Here is a 21,571-nt window from a genome sequence, read left to right as displayed (position 1 = left end):
TATTTTTCTGTGTTTAACTTCCAACAAGCCCACACCAATCTACACTCCCAGTATCGTGGGGATGCATGTTTCCACACCCTTGCCAATTCTATCGCACAATCTTTGGCAATCTGATAGGTAAAAAAAATGGGGTAGTGGGACCTGCAATTCTTTAGTAATGTGTGGTTAAGCACATTATATGTGTGTGTGTGTGTGTGTGTGTGTGTGTGTGTGTGTGTATGTGTGTGTTTTTCAAGACGGAGTCTCACTCTGTTGCCCAAGTTGAAGTGCAGTGGCGTGATCTCGTCTCACAGCAACCTCCGCCTCCTGGGTTCAAGCAATTCTCCTACCTCAGCCTCCGGAGGAGCTGGGACTACAGGTGCATGTCACCATACCCAGCTAATTTTTTGTATTTTTAGTAGAGGAGGGGTTTCACCATGTTAGCGAGTTGGCCAGGCTGGTCTTGAACTCCTAACCTCAAATGATCCACCCACCTTGGCCTCCCAAAGTGCTGGGATTACAGGTGTGAGCCACTGCGCCCAGTCTTAAGCATATTTTTGATATTAATCATTTCTATTTCTTTTCCTGTGAACTGCCTTTTCACAGCTTTTGACCACTATAGTGAGTTGAATAATGTCTTACAAAATTCACATCTATCTGGAACCTCAGAATGTGACCTTATTTGAAAATAAGATTTCTGAAGATATCGTCAGTTAAGACGAAGACACCCTGGCATCGGGCAGATCCTGAATATAAAGAGTACCACCCTTAGAAGAGGTGAGCACAGGCACTAGGGACACGGCCACGTGAACATGGGGGCAGAGGTTGGAGCGGTGCAGCCATGAGCCAAGGAAGGCCAAGGACTGCTGGTGGCTGCAGACACTGAGAGGGGCAGGAAAGCTCCTTCCCTACAGTTGTCAGAGACAGCAGGGCCTTGGTTTTGCATTTCCAGATCCAGAACTATGACAGGATAAATCTGTTTTTGCAAGCCACCAACTTGGGATTACTTTGTTACAGCAGCCAAAGGAAAATAACACATTCATTAAAAAAAAAAAAAACCCTGAATCTTCTGATTTTTTTCATTTGCCTATAAATGAAATCAGTCCTATCTATGAAATTAAATGTAATTCTGATACACACAAGCATGTATGTGCACACATGTGTGAGTTGAAAAGCATAGGCCGGGTGCGGTAGTCCAGCACTTTGGGAGGCCAAGGCAGGCGGATTACCTGGGGGCAGGAGTTTGAAACCAGCCTGGCCAACATGGTGAAATCCTGTCGCTACTGAAAATATAAAAATTAGCCGGGCGTGGTGGCAGGCACCTGTAATCCCAGCTACCTGTGAGGCTGAGGCAGGAGATTTGCTTGAACCTGGAGGTGAAGGTTACAGTGAGCCGAGATCGTGCCACCGCACTCCAGCCTGGACAACAGAGTGAGACACTGTCTCAAAAAAGAAAAAAGAAAAAAAAAAAAAAAAGCATAACTACATAGTGAACACCCATGAAGCCAATACCCAGGTCCAAGGGCATGACTGATAACATCCACCTGCCTGCATCTACCTCTCCCATCTCACCCTCATCCTCCCACAAGGAGTACCCATTAAAACCACAACCCTGAATTTTGTATTTCTGCTTCTAAAAAGGTTTCACTATACATATGTGTGCCAAATGAAACACTGTTTCATTTTGATTGTTTTTGAATTTTGTTAACATAGACTTCTATCATAGGTGGTTCAGTATTACACTTCTTAGACTAATCTGCCTATTGCAAATAACTGCAGGCCCCTAACTTTCACTACTGCATGACACATCTCCCTGTCGTATAATAACACTGTAATATAATTTCCACCTGCTGATGGGTGCTCCAGCTGTTTTCAGATTTCTGCTGCTCTGGTCACACCTGGCCACATTTCCTGGTGTGTGTGTTTCTCCTACACATCCAGGAGAAGAACTGCTGGTTAACTGAGTGCCTGAATGTCCAACGTAGTAGGATACTGGCAATTGATTTCCACAGTGGTCAAATCTAGACTTCCACCACGTACGCTCTCCCATAGGGTGAGATCTTTATCATCCTGATCTTCACAAGTTAACAGAACTGTTTAAAGAATGATGGTCCAGAATTTCTAGACTAAATCCAGAAGGTTTGTTTCCCGACACTTTAAATTATGCTAACCTATAAATTTAAAAGGTAATAATAAAACTTGAAAATAGCTGGCATACTGTATATACCACAGTTTAAATGTAGAAAATAAATCCTTCTATGAACTGCAATGGTCCAGGGTTTTGACGCATCTTCAGCACATTTCACCAACATTTGATGTCGTGACACACCATAAAACATAGGGAGTATAGGAGAATTCGAATGACCTGGGCTTCAGGTCTCCCTACATCAGGTCTGTTCTTCCTAGAAATAAACTTAGTGAAGGCCTGAGGGGAAGAGATTAAGGGTGTTCAAATTGAAAAAAAACAAAATACGTGGGAATCAAATCACACCACTGAAAAGAGAGGTGGCCTAAGGCAAGTCACAGAACCAGGCCTGGAGCAAAGGCAGCAAACCAGCAACTGCTCTCCCCTTGTGGGGCTGAGAGGCAAGGGCAGACGCACTGGCAGGACCCCAAACACCCATGCTTGCTGAAATGACTGCAGGCCCTGAGAGAAGCTGACACACACCTTAAAATGCACTCTACTATCAACACTGCTCAAACGGTGTTCAACTTGTTTCATCTCAAGCATGTAGTGCAATTTATAAGGAATATTTATTTGCACAACTCAGGCCCCAAACTTGCTCATTATCATTCTGTGCTTTCCATCTATTCTCTTTCTCCCTTGTCTTTAGTTGACAAATTCAAGGCCCAGATCAAATGAAAGGCAACCTCCTCACTAAAGCCTTCCTTGACACTCAGGCTATTATAACTGGTCCTTCCTTGTTGGCATGTTATTAATATTACAGTCCCAGTACTTCCCATACTAACATGAATGAAACTGTGCATCTGGCTGTCTCTGTCATCAGAATGCAAACTGAAGGAGAGAGTGCAATTTATTCTCCTATGTGTCCTGAGCAACCAGGGCAGGGTCTGGCGCCGTTTTGTGAATCTATATGCTTATGCTTAAAACCTGACCTGTTACAGCCTCATCCAGTGTTCAGAGTCAGTTACTTATATGGTGTTTAACAGACATACGCTACGATTCCTTCTTAAACAAAAATCAGTTGTTGGATTCTATTCTGCAAATAAAGGTAACTGATTTTGGCAAGAAACAAAGTGTAACTTTGATAGCTGTATATTTATTTTAAGTTCCAGGGTACATGTGCAAGATGTGCGGGTTTGTTACACAGGTAAATGTGTGCAATTGTGGTTTGCTGCACAGATCAACCCATCACCTAGGTATTAAGCCCAGCATCCATTAGCTATTCTTCCTGATGCTTTCCCTCTCCTAACACCACAGGCCCCAGCGTGTGTTGATCCCCCGAATGTGTCTATGTGTTCTCATTGTTCAGATCCTTCTTATAAGTGAGAACATGTGGTGTTTGTTTCTCTGTTCCTGTGTTAGTTTGCTAAGGATAACGTCTTCCAGCTCCATTCACGTCCCTGCAAAGTAGATGATCTCCTTCCTTTTTTGTTGTTGTTGTTGAGACGGAGTCTTGCTCTGTCACCCAGGATGAAGTGCAGTGGCGCAATCTCAGCTAACTGCAACCTCCACTTCCTGGGTTCAAGTGATTCTCCTGTCTCAGCCTCCCGAGTAGCTGGGATTACAGGCATGTGTTACCATGCCCAGCTAATTTTTGTATTTTTAGTAGAGATGGGGTTTTACCATGTTGGCCAGGCTGGTCTTGAACTCCTGACCTCAGGTGATCCACCCGCCTCGGCCTCCCAGAAGTGCTGGGATTACAGGTGTGAGTCACTGTGCCTGGTGGAACTCCTTTTTTGTTTTTTTGGTTTTTTTTAGACAGAGTTTATCGCTCTTGTTGCCAAGCTGGAGTGCATAATCTTGGCTCACTGAAACTTCCGCCTCCTGAGTTCAAACGATTCTCCTGCCTCAGCCTCCCAAGTAGCTGGGATTACAGGCATCCGCCATCATACCCGGCTCTTTTTTTTTTTTTTTTTGAGACAGAGTCTCGCTCTGTCACCCAGGCTGGAGTGCAGTGGCGCGATCTCAGCTCACTGCAAGCTCCGCCTCCTGGGTTCACACCATTCTCCTGCCTCAGCCTCCCAAGTAGCTGGGACTACAGGCACCTGCCACCACGTCCAGCTAATTTTTTGTCTTTTGTTTAGTAGAGACGGGGTTTCACCGTGTTAGCCAGGATGGTCTCGATCTCCTGACCTGGTGATCCTCCCACCTCAGCCTCCCAAAGTGCTGGGATTACAGGCGTGAGCCACCGCGCCCGGCCTCGTTTTGTTTTTTTAATAGAGATAGGGTTTCTCCATTTTGGTCAGGCTGGTCTCCAACTTCCAACCTCAGGTGATTCACCCACCTCGGCCTCCCAAAGTGCTTCGATTACAGGCGTGAGCCACCGTGCCCAGCTGATCTCCTTCTTTTTATGGATACGTAGTATTCCATGATATATATGTACCACATTTTCTTAATCCAGTCTATCACTGATGGGCATTTAGGTTGATTCCATGTCTTTGCTATTGTGAATACTGCTTCAATGAACATACATGTGCATGTATCCTTATAACAGAATGATTTCTATTCCTTTGGGTATAAACCTAGTAATGGGATTGCTGGGTCAAATGGTATTTCTGCCTCTAGATCTTTGAGGAATCGCCATATTGTCTTCCACAATGGTTGAACTAATTTACACTCCCACCAACAGTGTAAAAGCATTCTTTTCTGCAGCCTCGCCAGCATCTGTTGTTTTTTGACTTTTTAATAACTGCCATTCTGACTGGCATGAGATAGCAACATACTAACATATGCAAAGCCTGAAGTCTTGTTCATTAGGCATATGTCTCATTCACTGAAATTTAACAACTGGAGGAATTATTATTTTCGTTCTAGAGATGGGGTCTCACTTTGTTGCCCAGGCTGGTCTTGAACTCCTGGCCTCAAGCAATCCTCCTGCTTTGGCCTTCCAGAGTCCTGGGATTATAGGCATGAGCCATCATGCACAGCCTGGAGGAATTACTTGACCACGAAAAAACACTATTGCTATTTTCCAAAGGGGAGGGCACAGTTCTTAAAAGTTCCCTTTTTTGAGACAGGGTCTCACTCTGTCACCCAGGCTGAGTGCAGTGGTGCGATTATGGCTTACTGCCAGTCTCAACCTCCCTGGCTCAAGTAATCTTCCTACCTCAGCCTCCTGAGTAGCTAGAACTACAGGTATGCTTTAGCACACCCGCTAAATTTTTATTTAGTATAGAGGCAGAGTCTTGCTACGTTGCCCATGCTGGTCTCCAATTCCAAAGCTCAAGTGATCCTCCTGCTTCTGTCTCCCAAAGTGCTGGGCACACAGGTGTGAGCTACCACACCCGGCCTCAGGAGTTCTTAATAACTGGAAATATCTGAAGTACCACACAAGAAAAAAAGTTCACAATGGAAGAAAGACATGGACACAGGAAAATTACAGAAAGCAAGGCAAATTGAGAGATTATAAAGTATTTAGTTGGTGCAAAAGCAATTGCCGTTCTTGTCATTACTTTTAATGGTGAAAACTGCAATTACTTTTGCACCATCCTAAGAGGACTACATCTCATTTCATAGAGAAAAGCACAGGAGACTCTCCCTAAATTTTGGTCATTAGAGCTCCACGGCTGGGTGCAATGGCTCACGCCTATAATCCCAGCACTTTGGGAAGCCGAGACGGGCAGATGGCTTAAGCTCAGGAGCTTGAGACCAGCCTGGGCAATGTGGCAAGACCCTGTCTCTACAAGAAATAAAAAAAATAGCCAGGCATGGTAGCATGCACCTGTAGTTCTTGAGATGGGAGGATCACGTGAACCTGGGAGGCAGAGGCTGCAGTGAGCTGAGATTGTGTCACCGCATTCCAGGCCTGGATGACAGAGTGAGACTCTGTCTCAAACAAAACAAAACAAACTATTCCACAATATCCACCAGGAACTGGATGATGGCCCACGCCCTGGTTGAGCTGCCCTGGTGCCCCCCTTCAGTCATTTCGTGGCCAAGCCCACCCCAGCCTCTTGGCAGCCTCTGAGAGAGTGCCCAGGCCCCCACGAGCTCTGTCCTTGTCTCCACTCACTCCAGCCCCATGATCCTGCGAACCACCAAACTCACCCACATCCGCAGCCTGCATGGCTCCATTCTCCATTCTCTCCCAAGCCCGTCACCCTCCACTCACTGGGCACCCCCTCAGCGGGACACCTAGCTTCTCCACACGCACTGGGTGTCACCTTTACCTCACACCCCACCTGCCAGCCAATCCTACCGCCCCACCCTCAGGCGCACCCCAGTACAACCTTCCACAACCCCAACAACACCAGGCCTTGCCCAGGGGCCCTCTCACCCCCCAGCTCTGGGCTGCCCAGTGGCTTTCCTCCCTCTCTGGCTGCCCCACTGTCCTCATACCCGGCCTGTGTTCCACACAGCTCCTCAACCCCACAGCCCTGCCAGTTGCCGCTTAGGGTCCACATGCTCCCTCACTGTCCCTTGACTGCCTCAGAGAAGCCAGTGCTATCACCTCTCTTCCCTTGATGCCACCTGATTTTGATTCACAGAACTGATCACTAACTGATGTTACATATTTGTTAGTATTTTTCCCCACTAGAGGAGCCTCACCACTGAGTCCCCAGCTCCTGGAATACAGCCCGGCACACAGTTGGTACCCAATAGGTGTTTGTTCAACAAATGGATTGTTTTGAAGTGTCCTCCACCCCCAACATCTCTGCTTTCCTCTTTAATTCACCCACTCACCCACACACACAGACACACACCCCCATTCACACCCCCACATACTCACCGATATTCACACTCACTCCCCACACACTCACCCCCACACACTCACCCACATTCACACACACACACTCACCCCCACACACTCACCCACATTCACACACTCACCCATACACACACTCTCACCCCCACGGAAACACACAATGCAAAACTGAGACAAAGTAACCGAAGTATGAGAAGCTCCCTCCAAGACAAACAGCTGTATTTCAATGCTGTAGGGCAAATTAGCCTGTTGTAAGTGATGGTTATGTCACAGAGCTGTAAAATCAGGCAATCTATCAACATTTTGAGGCAATTCCCTAGGACAAGTTAAAAATTTTACCTTTCTTGAATATTCATTTTTTAACACACTAAATGATAGTCAATCAAGGCAATGGAAAATGTTAACTACATAAATCAAAATAGGCAAAACAAAGCTTAATTCTGAAATAAAGTAAGATAAAAAGTGCTATTTATTCCTGTCTTTTCTCTTTATTCCTATTAGAATAGTCATTAAGAAGCTGTACAGTGGAAGAAGTATATACGAATTGAGCAGACGGCCTGTGGAATGGATTATCTATGAGTTGAGGGAAGGCCTGTGGAGTGGATTATCTATGAGCTGAGCAGAAGGCCTGTGGAATGGATTATCTATGAATTGAGTGGAAGGCCTCTGGAACGGATTATCTATGAATTGAGCGGAAGGCCTCTGCAACGGATTATCTATGAATTGAGCGGAAGGCCTCTGGAACGGATTATATATGAACAGAGTGGAAGGCCTGTGGAATGGATTATCTATGAGCTGAGTGGAAGGCCTCTGGAACGGATTATCTATGAATTGAGCGGAAGGCCTCTGGAACGGATTATATATGAACAGAGTGGAAGGCCTGTGGAACGGATTATCTATGAGCTGAGCGGAAGGCCTGTGGAACAGATTATCTATTAATTGAGTGGAAGGCCTGTGGAATGGATTATCTATGAGTTGAGGGAAGGCCTGTGGAACGGATTATCTATGAATTGAGTGGAAGGCCTCTGGAACAGATTATCTATGAATTGAGCAGAAGGCCTCTGCAACGGATTATCTATGAATTGAGTGGAAGGCCTGTGGAACGGATTATATATGAACAGAGTGGGAGGCCTCTGGAACGGATTATCTATGAGCTGAGCAGAAGGCCTGTGGAACGGATTATCTATGAATTGAGTGGAAGACCTGTGGAACGGATTATCTATGAATTGAGTGGAAGGCCTGTGGAACGGATTATCTATGAGCTGAGCAGAAGGCCTGTGGAACGGATTATCTATGAGCTGAGCGGAAGATCTGTGGAACGGATTATCTATGAATTGAGTGGAAGACCTGTGGAACGGATTATCTATGAATTGAGTGGAAGACCTGTGGAACGGATTATCTATGAATTGAGTGGAAGACCTGTGGAACGGATTATCTATGAATTGAGTGGAAGGCCTGTGGAACGGATTATCTATGAATTGAGTGGAAGGCCTGTGGAACGGATTGTCTATGAGCTGAGCAGAAGGCCTGTGGAACGGATTATCTATGAGCTGAGCGGAAGATCTGTGGAACGGATTATCTATGAATTGAGTGGAAGGCCTGTGGAACGGATTATCTATGAATTGAGTGGAAGGCCTGTGGAACGGATTATCTATGAGCTGAGCAGAAGGCCTGTGGAACGGATTATCTATGAATTGAGTGGAAGACCTGTGGAACGGATTATCTATGAATTGAGTGGAAGGCCTGTGGAACGGATTATCTATGAGCTGAGCAGAAGGCCTGTGGAACGGATTATCTATGAGCTGAGCAGAAGGCCTGTGGAACAGATTATCTATGAATTGAGTGGAAGACCTGTGGAACGGATTATCTATGAATTGAGTGGAAGGCCTGTGGAACCGATTGTCTATGAGTTGAGGGAAGGCCTCTGGAACGGATTATCTATGAATTGAGTGGAAGGCCTGTGGAACGGATTATCTATGAGCTGAGCAGAAGGCCTGTGGAACAGATTATCTATGAGCTGAGCAGAAGACCTGTGGAACGGATTATCTATGAATTGAGTGGAAGGCCTGTGGAACGGATTATCTATGAGTTGAGGGAAGGCCTGTAGAATGGATTACCTATGAGCTGAGAAGGCCTGTGGAATGGATTATCTGTGAGTTGAGGGAAGGCCTGTGGAAGGGATTATCTATAGCTGAGTGGAAGGTCTGTGGAATGGATTATCTATGAGTTGAGCGGAAGGCCTCTGGAGCAGATTATATATGAGTTGAGCGGAAGGCCTGTGGAACGTTATCATATAGGAATTGAGCGAAAGGCCTGTGGAATGGGAAGACCCGCACCTGCAGCGCGATCATCGGAACCTGACTCTTGCAGTGGCTGCACGTGGCTTCCCGGTATTTACACGCCTTCTCCACGTGGTCTCGCAGGTCTTTCCTCAAGACCTTTTCTTTGCAGTCAGCACGTACACATGGAAGTTCTTCAAAATGGCAATCATTTTTTAAATGCACCTGTAAGACAGACCATTCAATGTTCTTAATTCGGAAAAAATCCTAAATCTGAAATACCAAATTCTAATCTCTATACAATGAAACCATAAAGAAATGTTCTCATCTCCTGTTAGACCAGTTTTTCATAGCAAAGAGTAACAAATACGCCCAGAGACACTGAATTTCATATTCTACTTCATGATTACTCAAACTATATTGTTGAAGAATTAAGTCAACTCTGCTTCCAGGAAAAATGAGTATCTGCTAAGAACTTTGTTTTATTCCAGTTCAAATAATTTTCTAAGCTAAATTATGGGACTAATTAAAAAAATAAGGAGTTATGTAGAATTTCATGGTGAAAAAAGGTTTTAATGGGACTTCCAAAATTAAAATCCAATTCAGATTTTCTCTATTCTAAGTAGGGTGGGAGTGTTTAAAAACCAGTTGACAATTCTGCCAATGATGTCATAAAAATAACAACTTATACTCAAGTGGTTCTGACTGCTTTCCTATTTGGCTGTGTTTTGAAAAACTAATGTCAACATGGTCTTAAAGTGCCACATCCTACTGACCACTTAATCAGCTGGATGTAAGGGACTCGAATTCCTTCATGTAAAAGCTTCCAGTGTCCCTTTGCTACTCACCAGCAGATGTCCCAGCGTTAACTGCTCTGCACAACCTCTGCTTTCATTCCGACAATAGATCTGAAGAGCCAGAATTTCTCTCTTGCAGCAATTATCCTTAAACACCTGAAAATGAAAGGTCATTATTTTGGAGGATTAATATTTCTTAATCTCCACATGCTGCTACTCTGGACAAGGCAAAACCACTTAAAAAAAAAAAAAAAAAAAAAAAAACAAGAGAGCAACTCTTAAGTGAACTTCAGAAAGCATTAAGGACCATCTTGATTTCTAGAAGTAGAATGAAGAAGCCGCTCCCACTAAGAGACGCAATTTAAATAACATTAACTGTTATCTTTTATTAGTTAAGCCAAAAGAAAATGGATTAGACTTAATAATTAAAGATCACTCTGCAGCATCTAAACATCTTCTATTAACCTTGACATAATCTCAGGATGAGGGCAGAGGAGGACCAGGTTCACATTCAGACTCTGGGGACTTCCAGGAGCCAGCACTGAGCAGGTGGCCATTATGGTGTGGCTGCCACCAGAGGACAAGAGCAGAACCAGACACAACTGAATACACTCTATAGATGGCTTGCTGGAGAAACGGAGAGACCACATAAGAGATCATATCTGGGGAATGATTTGTAAAACTGTTGGTTCTTTCTAAAGGTCATGCTGTTAAAACTCATTTTTCACCAAAAAAGCAGCATTAGCCTGTGGCTGAAAAACACTCTCTTAAAACATATATTGCAGTCTGAAGTTAGTCTAATAATGAAAACATTTCCCTTTGAAAATGAAAATGATGCTGGTCGTGGTGGCTCAAGCCTGGAATCCCAGCACTCTGGGAAACTGAGGTAGGGAGGATCGCTTGAGCCCAGGAGTTTGAGACCAGCCTGGGCAACACAATGAGACCCTATCTCTACAAAAATTTTTTAAAAATTAGCTGGGTAGGGCAGCATGTGCCTGTAGTCTCAGCTACTCAGGAGGCTGAGGCAGGAGGACTGCTTTAGCCTGGGAGGTCGAGGATGCAGTGAGCCGTGATAGCACTGCTGCACTCCAGAATGGGGGACAGTGTGAGACCCCCATCTCTTTAACAAAAATAAAAAAGAAGAAAAGAAAAAATCTTTCAACTTTTAATTTTATTTTTCCCTTAGAAAACACATGTATTCTCATTCTTTTTTTTTCTCTTTTTTTTTTTTTTTAAGAGACAGGGTTGACTGGGCGCAGTGGCTCACCCCTGTAATCCCAGCACTTTGGGAGGCTGAGGCGGGTGGATCACCTGAGGTCAGGAGTTCGAGACCAGCCTGGCTAACATGGTGAAACCCCATCACTACTAGAAATACAAAAGAAAAATAACCGGATGTGGTGGCACATGCCTGTAGTCCCAGCTACTCAGGAGGTTGAGGCAGAAGAATTGCTTGAACCGGGAGGAGGACGTTGCAGTGAGCTGAGATCATGCCACTGTAGTCCAGCCTGGGCAACACACTGAGACTCCATCTCAGAAAGAGACAGGGTTTCACTCTATCACTCAGGCTGGAGTGCACTGGGGCAATCATGACTCACTACAGCCTTAAACTCCCAGGCTCAAGCGATCCTCTCACCTCAGCCTCCTGAGTGGCTTGAACTACAGGTGCATGCCACCAAGCCCAGGTAACTTTTCAATTTTCATTTTTGTAGAGAAGGGGTCTCCATATGCTGCCCAGTCTGGTCTCGAACTCCTGAGTCCAAATGATCCACCTGCCTCAGCTCCCAAATCCTGGGATCATATGCATAAGGCACCGTGCCCAGCTCTTTCTCACTCTAACAACACAATCTACAACGTCTTAGTCCAAAGGTATTTCTAAGAAACTCCTGTCTGTTGATCTATGAAAGTAGAACAACAGGAGCTTAATATGCCTTTTTGGACTGCTAAGAGAAACAGAATCAATAGCTGTTAAGAGTTAAAACTAAACTAATTTGGAGCCAAAGCTTATCTTTCATAAACATGGCTTAAAAAAAAGGTCATGACTTAAGATACTAAAGTCAACAGAACTTTGAAATGGAAAGGATCTGAGACTATTTACTCCAAATGTCTGTTTACAGATGAAGACCAGAGGCCCACCCATCCCTGGATGACCTGCTGATGGGTGGGGGTCTGGGTCACCCGGGGCCCAGACAGCTCCATTTTTTCCATGAGGGTCCACAACTTGAGTGCATCTCATTCATGATTATTTGATAAAACTAGCCATTTTTCTTCAGCTACTAATGTCATTAAAAAATAGGGATAATGATTCTGCATAACAAAACAGAAATACTAAAAAAAAATCTCAGCCATCATTGCGAGCTTCTCTCTCACTCACACATTAGGCACATGTTAACAAGGCAGCCGGGTACCATGCTAGGACAAGGCACAGAGCGGAGGGGAGGGCTGTTTTCCCTCACAGGAACTAACCAAGTCTTCAGCAGTAGCAGGTAAACGCGGAGAAAGAAAAGGTACAGGGCCCAGGTGGCCAATTCCATCTCTTCCCCTCCAGAGTGGCTATATTGCATGCCCTTGTGCCTGGCAGCCCAGGGACGCTGACTGCCAGCAATCCTCAAATGACTGCACTCACCTGGGCTGCTCTGACCAACAAACCCAATCTGCAAGGTGCTTTAGACAGGAAAACCCCAGAGCAAGAATTTTATTGTACAACTTAGTGACCTGCATTTAAAAAATGGTTAGGTTCATTACTCAAAGTAGGGAAACACACATTTTTACTGATATTTTAAGCACTTTAAAAATGAATTGCTGGGTGCAGTGGTTCACGCCTCTAATCCCAGCACTTTGGGAGGTTGAGGCAGGTGGATCACCTGAGGTCAGGAGTTCGAGATTGGCCTAACCAACATGGTGAAACCCCGTGTCTACTAAAAATACAAAAATTAGCTGGGTGTGGTAGCTTGTGCCTGTAATCCCAGCTACTCGGGAGGCTGTGGCATGAGAACTGCTTGAACCCGGGAGGCGGAGGTTGCAATGAGCCGAGATCGTGCCATTGCGCTCCAGCCTGTGAGACAACAGCGAAACTCTGTCTCAACAACAACAAAAAAGAATGAATTGTTTCAAACTCCAAGTGGGCCTGGCAGGGTATAGTAGCACATGGATGACTGTCAGTCTCCATGAGAAGGACCAGGCCCCAGGAGAGAAGCTGGTGGCAGGCTGGGCAGCCCTATCCTCTGAATGTGCAGAGATGCCCACGGGCTCTAGCTGAGGACAGCCACAGGGGGCGAGAAGGGGCTAATCTCACTCATATCTAATGACTTCAAGATATCACAGGGGGATGGGGGGCAGGGAGCACAAACTCAAATGAACCCCTCAGCCTAGCAAGTCTGAAGGTAAAACCTAGTGTAAAAGTTGAGTAAAAGCTGTCTAGGATAAAGACCCGCAATGACGGAAGTGACCCAACCACAGATAGCCCTGCCACGGACAGGCATCTCGGCACTTTGCTCACATCGACCCTCTTACTCCTCATACCAGCTCTCTGCAGTCTTGGCAGGCGATGTGATTATTATTACAGGTGAGGGGGTGAAGTAGCTCATGGAGCTCACACAGTAGGGAAGTGGCCAAGTGGATCTGAACCCACTGCCTGCCCAGGTGATCACATGGCACAGTGCCCTGCCTGGGAGCCTGCCGCATCAGCTGCCAAAACTGATAGAATGTGTTGTGCCAGAGTGCCGAATGCAAACTATGTGAAAAGTACTACCCAGCTGAAAACATGTGACAAAATGATTAAAAAAAAAAAACCAGAATACCTTATCTTTAACGATGCTCTCTTGACACGCTGTACATTTTGGACTTGAAGAGCTGCAGGGAAACACACGTGACTACATTAGAGTGAAAGTCCCTTTCTTGAGGGGCCTCAGGAGATTCTGGGAGCATTTGCTTTATGGTCAGGTCTGCACAGTGGCTCACAGCAACGTCCTGCATCAGGACGCCCTGGTGATTCACTTTACAAAGGAAGCCTTGGGAGAAAAGGGCTACATGTTTTTAAATGCTGATTTTTCTTTTTTTTTTTTTTTTTTTTTTTTTTTTTGAGACGGAGTCTCGCTCTTTCCCCCTGGCTGGAGTGCAGTGGTGCGATCTCAGCTCACTGCAAGCTCCGCCTCCCGATTCACGCCATTCTCCTGCCTCAGCCTCCTGAGTAGCTGGGACTACAGGCGTCCGCCACCGCGCCCAGCTAATTTTTTTGTATTTTTAGTAGAGACAGGGTTTCACGTGTTAGCCAGGATGGTCTCGATCTCCTGACCTTGTGATCCACCCGCCTCGGCCTCCCAAAGTGCTGGGATTACAGGCGTGAGCCACCGCGCCCGGCCAAAATGCTGATTTTTCAAAAGGAAGTTACCAAGTAGAACAGTTTAGTTTAGCCCCACTTGGAAAGCCTCTTCCACTTAATGTAAAAGTGAAATTTTATTTCAGAAACCAAAGTTAGCTGTCTGCAGAGCAGCCCTTTGATGTGAGTACCGTTTACCTGGAGAGCCTTGCTCCTGTGTTGTAAAAGCAGCCAGCCCTTCTCCACAGGCGATTTTGCTTCACTGTCTATTGGAAGGCCAATGGCACTTGCACAGGGGGATCAGCCTCCCTCCCCTGTGGCCCACCATATATGGGGGCTCCAGCCCCTCCTCCACCAGGAAGCTTCTCCTGGGCCCAGAGGTGGGCAAAGGTGAGCTGACTGGGATAAGTGGGTAAGACCACAGAGGGAAGCATGGAGAAGAGAGAGGGTGAAGGCAGGTGACAGGGCAGGGGGCTGGCTGCTGTGCCCAGGCTGGGGCTCGGGGGCAGCCCAGGCTTGAGTGTTGTGGGAGGAGGAGCTGGCAACCTTCCCAGGCTGACGTGCCCTGACAGCACTGGCCAAGACCAGGGCATCCTGCAGCAACCCCCACCACCCGGCACAATGCCAGAAAACATAAACATGAGGCCTGCAGGGTGAATCAAGGTGCTCTCCTGGTCGATGCTATCCTGCAGTAAAGCTCCAGCCTGCCTTCATGATCCGCCAGCGGCACCAGCACTGGCACTCAGCAGCAAAGCGCTGCCAAGAGCTCGGTGCGCGTAACACATGCGCCTGCTGAGTAAGCATGCGGCCTAGGTTTCTGCTCGCCTAGGGACCTACCCAGTCCTTTAAGCTGACCCCATCCCCCCTCCTCTCTGTAGCACCCTTGCACACCAGTACGTGTGCCCTTAAATGACTGGCTTGTCATTTCCTGGTGTGTCTCCTCCATGGAACTGTGAGCTTCCTCAATAAAATACAGCAACACATATGAGGCACCAAGGCTCTACAGAGTGGGAAGACACAGGCGGGGCAGGTCAGAGACAGGCAGAGGCCTCAGTAAACTCAGATGTGGGATCCCCCTGCACCTCCCTAAAGGATTCACAAGCTGGACCCGGAGGCTTTTATGACTTCTTTAGGGCTTTAAACCTCTAGAGGTGTAGCTTTAGAGAAATGAATGAAGGAGAGGGTGAAGCCGAGGGCTGAGAAGCGGCAGGGTGACGGGCCGGACGAGATGCTACCTCAGCAGGGCAGCCATGCAGCTCTCGCAGAAGCGGTGCCCACACTCGGTCTGCTTCGGGCTGCACAGCACCAGGCGGCACTTCTCACACTTGTACTTGTCCTCCACGGTCTTCACAAACTTTTCCTTGTAACCTCCTTGTTCAGGGGCAAAAATCGGCGTCCCAGCACTGCGGTCAGTGTGCAGCTTTAGCGGCGGGTTAGTCTGCAGTGGGCCAGGGGAGTCCATCTTTTTACTCGACTCCATTTTAGGAAAGAGGAGTTCTGTTGGGGAAAAAACAGTAAAGAGAGCGCCATCATATCCTCTCATGCAAGGAAACAAACGCAGCTTTGGGAAAGCAGAAGTGCCTGAGACCTGCTGTCTTTCAGTTTTAGGTAACACAAGAATCCTTCCCAACTTTAATATGTGTTGGGAACAAAACATGATCAAATATGCTTCCTTCCTTTCTATTTTACCCAAACACATAGTAACTACTGATATTATTATTCAAAAAACTTCCTAAAAAGTATACTTAATAAATTGGGCTAGGTGTGGTGGTGCACACCTGTGGTCCCGGCTCCTTGGGAGGCTGAGGTGGGAAGATTGCTGAGCCCAGGAGTTCAAGGTTGCACCAAGCTATGATGGCACCACTGCACTCCAGCCTGGGCGACAGAGCGAGGCCCTATCTCCAAAAAAAAATTTTTTTTTTTTTTTTTTTTGAGATGGAGTCTCACTCTGTCGCCCAGGCTGGAGTGCAGTGGCACAATCTCGGCCCACTGCAAGTTCTACCTCCTGGGTTCACGCCATTCTCCTGCCTCAGCCTCCCGAGTAGCTTGGGACTACAGGCGCCCACCACCACACCCGGCTAATTTTTTGTATTTTTAGTAGAGATGGGGTTTCATTGTGTTAGCCAGGATGGTCTCGATCTCCTGACCTTGTGATCCGCCCGCCTCGGCCTCCCAAAGTGCTGGGATTACAGGCGTGAGCCACCGTGCCCAGCCAAAAATTTTCTAAAGTTAATAATAAACAGAGTATTTTTGAGGTTTAAAAAAATACACATACTATTTTGCTGTGTTGTAACTTTGAATTCAATGCATCATTCTGAGATTTTAGCTGAAACAACAGCTGTTCTCAGTCAGTTTTCCTTCCTCATTGACTTCTGCTAGATGAGTCTCGATGCCACGACTCAGACTGGCCTGGTCAACCTGCTTCTGGAGCCCAGTTGTTCCTTCCCGGGTAAACCCTGTGACAGTGTGCCCACAGTACCCGAAGTGCTCAGTTTTGACATCCACCCTCTTCTTACTCATCTAGCACCTCCCTGACCCAACATGCTGTGCACGGAGCTGTGGGGTGGGCCCACTGTGGACCCACAGAGCACGCCACACCCTGTCACACCGGTGAGGAGTGTGTGAGGGAGGTGCCGCTCCCTGTGTGCACGAGGGGGCTCGGGTTCAGGTAGGTGCCAATGTGCCCAAAGGGCTGGGCTGGCAGAGGGGACCCACAAAGGGCAGGTCTGTCTGTGTGGGCTCTCTTCCACACCTGCTGACAAGGTACTCTTTAAGACTGGCTGCCTCCGACCTGCAAGTTCCCATCAACAGGTAAACAGCTCCTCAAAATGAGCCACAAAGGTCCCAGCCTGCACAGCTCTGTCAGATGAGACCTCAAGATCAAGTAAATGAAAATAACCAGGAATGTAAAGCAGTTGAATCGAGTTCCTGAAGAAATGAGAGCTTTAATAAAAATTACACTGTGCACTCATAAACACACTCATAATTTGATCAATCATCCTAAATATTTGCTAACACTTACCTAAAGCATAAATTAAATGTTTCCAGATGGTAGTATAAAGTCTGGCTTCTCTGATCTTTGTTTTCTGGATACCATGCAATGGCCATGCACTTCTATAATGAAAAAAACCCTGGGAATGCCAGCTAGTGTTTAGGTCTGTGTGTGCACCATGAACTTTCTTGGAAAAGTTTTTGCCCAGTGCCTTATGATCTTTACGAGGCTTCTGCAGGGCAGCTCCAGCACGGATGCTCTTCCTGTCTTTAACGCTCAGCCTGCACCACTCCCCTCCTGTCAGCAGCCCCTGGTCAGCCCTGCACCCCCATGTACCGTGGTAAGGAAGGGAGTGGCTGTGAAGGGAGGTGAGGGACCCACTGAGAACCAGACTCAGGAGCCTCAGGGAACACCGCTGCCTAGACCAGCCACCTCACATCAGAAGCCTCTGCACCACAGGATTTTTCTTGTGTAGTTTCCCACCTCCACGCCTCCTCCATCCTTTCTCATGATATGGTAATGCCTCAGGTGAAAAGGGGAAGTTCCTTTCAAAACTCACCAGCTCCCTCAAAAACACACTGCATTCCTGTACCCAATTCATCTATTTTTGCTACTTAGAAAAATAAGAGCCAAATTCCTTCCACTCCTGAGGTCCTGGGCATCCAGGGGAGGTAGTTGCTGGGTGGGCGGGCGGAGCCCCTCCTTCCGAGCTCCATTCTTGCTGCCTGCATGAAGCTGACAGGCACATGAGCTGACAGACTCCTAGCCTGACTTCACAGCTAGGAGCAAATAGGAATGAACGCCAGCAGCAGAGAACTTGAGAGACTGATGAACTGGTTAGTAACCCAAGTGTGTTAGCTTCAGAGAACATTACTGTGGCACAGTGTGGGAAATTACTTATTTGTGAAAACAAAGTTTTCAAAACATTAATGTTAAAGTATATGTATTATAGATGTCATCTGCTTACAAACTTGCCGGTTCATCACGATGCTCACTAATCTCTCCAAGCTAAGCAGCAAGGGCACCTGGTGCTAGCCTTGCCTGCCAGGTAAAAGGGTTGACCAGCCTTGACCTGCAGCCCCTGGCCCCTGCCACTGTGCTCTCCACACTGGCCCATCGTGCCTCAGAGGCTTTAGGTTCCCCTAGGCCCACCCAGCCAGGCCACTGCGGAGCCTACCCAGACACATGCAGGCCAGCCCCCGACCTCCTCTAGGAGGCTACCTTCCCACCCTCTCTCTCAGCTCCCGCATACTGCTCTGTGCTTTTCCCCAGGCCTCCTGCCACTAAGACTGCATGTAACTAAGTTTACCCAGGATGCATCCCCTAGATCAGATAATCAGGAATTGGCAAACTACAGTCTGCGATTCAAATCTAGCCAGCAGCCTATTTTTGTAAGGTCTTTGAACTAAGAATGTTTTTCAGATTTTTTAAGTGTTATAAAAACAAAGACTAAGAGTGTATGTGGTCCACAATGCCTCGGATATTTACTCTCTTGTCCCTAACAGAAAGAGTCTGCCAGTCCTTGCTCTGGACTCTACATCCAGAGAGCAGAGAGGAGTCGCTGGTGTGTAGGTTGTATGAAAGGCCAATTTTGTAAATAAGTGCCAAACTGCTCCCGAAAGCAGAGGTAACAACAAATACTTCCACCAGCAGCATGAGAATTTCTACGAAACCACACTCTCACCAACACTTACAGTTATCGGTCATCTTAATTTCTACCAACCAAGGACAATGGTCTTTTTGCTCCTTATCCTGATTAGAAAGGTTTGGCATCTTAATATGCCGAGAGGCCACTTGTTTTCTCTCCTGTGAAATGCCAAATTGTGTCTCCTTGTCACTGTTTTCTGTGTGTGTGTGTGTGCGTGTGTGTGCGTGTGCGTGTTTTCAAGAGATGGAGTCTCGTTCTGTTGCCCAGGCTGGAGTACAGTGGTGCCATCATGGCTCACTGCAGCCTCGAACCCCTGGGCTCAAGCAATCCTCCCACCTCAGCCTCCAGAGTAGCTAGGATTATAGGCACATGCCACCATGCCCAGCTAATTTTTTAATTTTTTTCAGGAGCTGGGGGTCTTGCCTGCTCTCAAGCTCCTGGCCTCAAGTGATCCTTCTACCTCAGCCTCCCAAAGCGCTGGGATTACAGGCATGAACCACTGTGCCTGGTGGTGTCATTTTTTTTAATTGGGTTATTGTCTCTTGTAATATTGATTTGGAGAGATTCCCCATCTATTTAATATGTTAACAGCTAATCCTTTGTTAGTTTTATGTATTACAGATGTCTTTTCCCAATTTATGGCTTGATTTTTTTTTTTTAATTATTGTAAGTTCTGGGATACATGTGCAGAACGTGCAGGTTTGTTACATAGGTATACATGTGCCAGTGATTTGCTGCACCCATCAACCCGTCATCTGCATTAGGTATTTCTACTAATGCTATCCCCACCTTCCGACAGGCCCCGGTGTGTGATGTTCCCCTCCCTGTGTCCATGTGTTCTCATTGTTCAACTCCAACTTATGAGTGAGAACATGTGGTGTTTGGTTTTCTGTTCCTGTGTTAGTTTGCTAAGAATGATGGTTTCCAGCTTCATCCATGTCCCTGCAAAGGTCATGAACTCATTCTTTTGTATGGCTACATAGCATTCCACGGTGTACACGTGCTACATTTTCTTTATCCAGTCTATCATTGATGGGCATTTGGGTTGGTTCCAAGTCTTTGCTATTGTAAATAGTGCTGCAATAAACATACATGTGCATGTGTTTTAAAAATATGGAACTGCTCTGAGGCCGGGCACGGTGGCTCAAGCCTGTAATCCCAGCACTTTGGGAGGCCGAGACGGGAGGATCACGAGGTCAGGAGATCGAGATCATCCTGGCTAACACAGTGAAACCCCGTCTCTACTAAAAAATACAAAAAACTAGCCGGGCGAGGTGGCGGGCACCTGTAGTCCCAGCTACTCGGGAGGCTGAGGCAGGAGAATGGCGTGAACCTGGGAGGCGGAGCTTGCAGTGAGCCGAGATCCAGCCACTGCACTCCAGCCTGGGCGACAGAGCGAGACTCTGCCTCAAAAAAAAAAAAAAAAAAAATGGAACTGCTTCACGAATTTGCGTGTCATCCTTGCGCAGGGGCCATGCTAATCTTCTCTGTATTGTTCCAATTTTAGTATATGTGCTGCCAAAGCGAGCTTGACTTTAACTTTATGGTGTCTTTTAATGAAGAGAAATCTTAATTTTATTAGGCCAGGCGCAGTGACTCATGCCTGTAATCCCCACACTTTGGGAGGCTGAGGCGGGTGGATCACTTGAGGTCAGGAGTTCGAGAACAGCCTGGCCAGCATGGTGAAATCTTGTCTCTACTAAAATACAAAAATCAGTTGGGCATTGTGGCGCATGCCTATAGTCCCAGCTACTCGGGAAGCTGAGGCAGGAGAATTGCTTGAACCTGGAAGGCGGAGGTTTCAGTGACCCGAGATCGTGCCACTGTACTCCAGCCTGGGCGACAGAATGAGATTCCATCTCAAAAAAAAAAAAAAAAAAAAAAAAAAATTCAGATTAACTTGTGAGTGATGCTGATGAAAAAGGGACAATCCAATATATAAAACCAGAAAGCAGCTCTAATTCTATCACAGAAGCAATGTCAAAAGGAGGTGTTCTCAAATCAGACTAGTAAATGAGCCACTATGTCAAATTGACAGACATTGCTCAAGGAAAACATGCTTTCTCAACAAAAGTTGAAGAAATAAATGACACAAACCCTGAGGAGAGTCCAGCTGGCAGCCCTGTGACCTTCTATATCAATGAGGTGGCCACAGGACCAAACTGGCTCCTGGGAAAACAGGGGACAGACACCTCAACAGGCACCAGAACCACTGGATGGACAAGTCTCAGGTTTACTGATAACCCTTGACTCTCCCAATGATCAACAGCCACCAAGAGCAGTCACTTCTGATCTGAAGTGTGAGAATCCCCTGATCACCTCCTGAAGCAACTAGGACAATAGAGACGATGTCTTAGATATAAACACCTACCTGTACTGTCCTGAGCAAAGGAGAGTTTTGGATTTAGGAAAACCAACACTGGAGACACATTTCTCACAATCAACTTAGAGGCAGACAGTAACAACCATCCCTATTGCTGGGCACTAACCTGGCCTATCTCCCTCAATCCAACACAGTCATGCAGGAGAAGCCACCGAGGTGAATCTATCCCAGGTTCCCCACCACTGACGTAACAGAGAGAGGGCAAGAACCTCAAGGCTGCCAAGGAAACATTTCTGTCTCTAGGATCAAGTTCTCAACAGCAGGGAGGGCAGTTTTTACTAACATGCC

General features: G+C 46.7%; 1 protein-coding gene and 1 non-coding gene across 8 annotated transcripts in view; both read right to left on the bottom strand.

The window, feature by feature from the left end:
• The window catches only part of TRAF3 (TNF receptor associated factor 3), a 137,045-nt gene that overhangs the window by 27,076 nt on the left and 88,398 nt on the right, over nucleotides 1-21,571 (bottom strand). For all 7 annotated transcript variants that reach the window (XM_007987922.3, XM_037984568.2, XM_007987919.3 and 4 more), the window contains 4 exons: nucleotides 15,496-15,757; nucleotides 13,743-13,794; nucleotides 9,997-10,101; nucleotides 9,206-9,373 (listed from right to left, as the gene is read on the bottom strand). In XM_007987922.3, coding sequence (XP_007986113.1) covers nucleotides 9,206-9,373; nucleotides 9,997-10,101; nucleotides 13,743-13,794; nucleotides 15,496-15,740 — 570 coding nt within the window. In that variant the 5' untranslated portion in view covers nucleotides 15,741-15,757. The remainder of the gene's footprint in view (nucleotides 1-9,205; nucleotides 9,374-9,996; nucleotides 10,102-13,742; nucleotides 13,795-15,495; nucleotides 15,758-21,571) is intronic.
• Nucleotides 20,325-20,427, bottom strand: LOC119619217 (U6 spliceosomal RNA). The gene has a single exon (XR_005235635.1). It is a non-coding gene; the product is annotated as a U6 spliceosomal RNA (small nuclear RNA).

The sequence above is a fragment of the Chlorocebus sabaeus genome, chromosome 24 (genome assembly GCF_047675955.1).
Source record: "Chlorocebus sabaeus isolate Y175 chromosome 24, mChlSab1.0.hap1, whole genome shotgun sequence".
NCBI classification, from domain to species: Eukaryota; Metazoa; Chordata; class Mammalia; order Primates; family Cercopithecidae; genus Chlorocebus; species Chlorocebus sabaeus.
The sequence above is the reverse complement of the archived record's forward strand: the minus strand, read 5'-3'. Positions and strand labels throughout refer to the sequence as shown.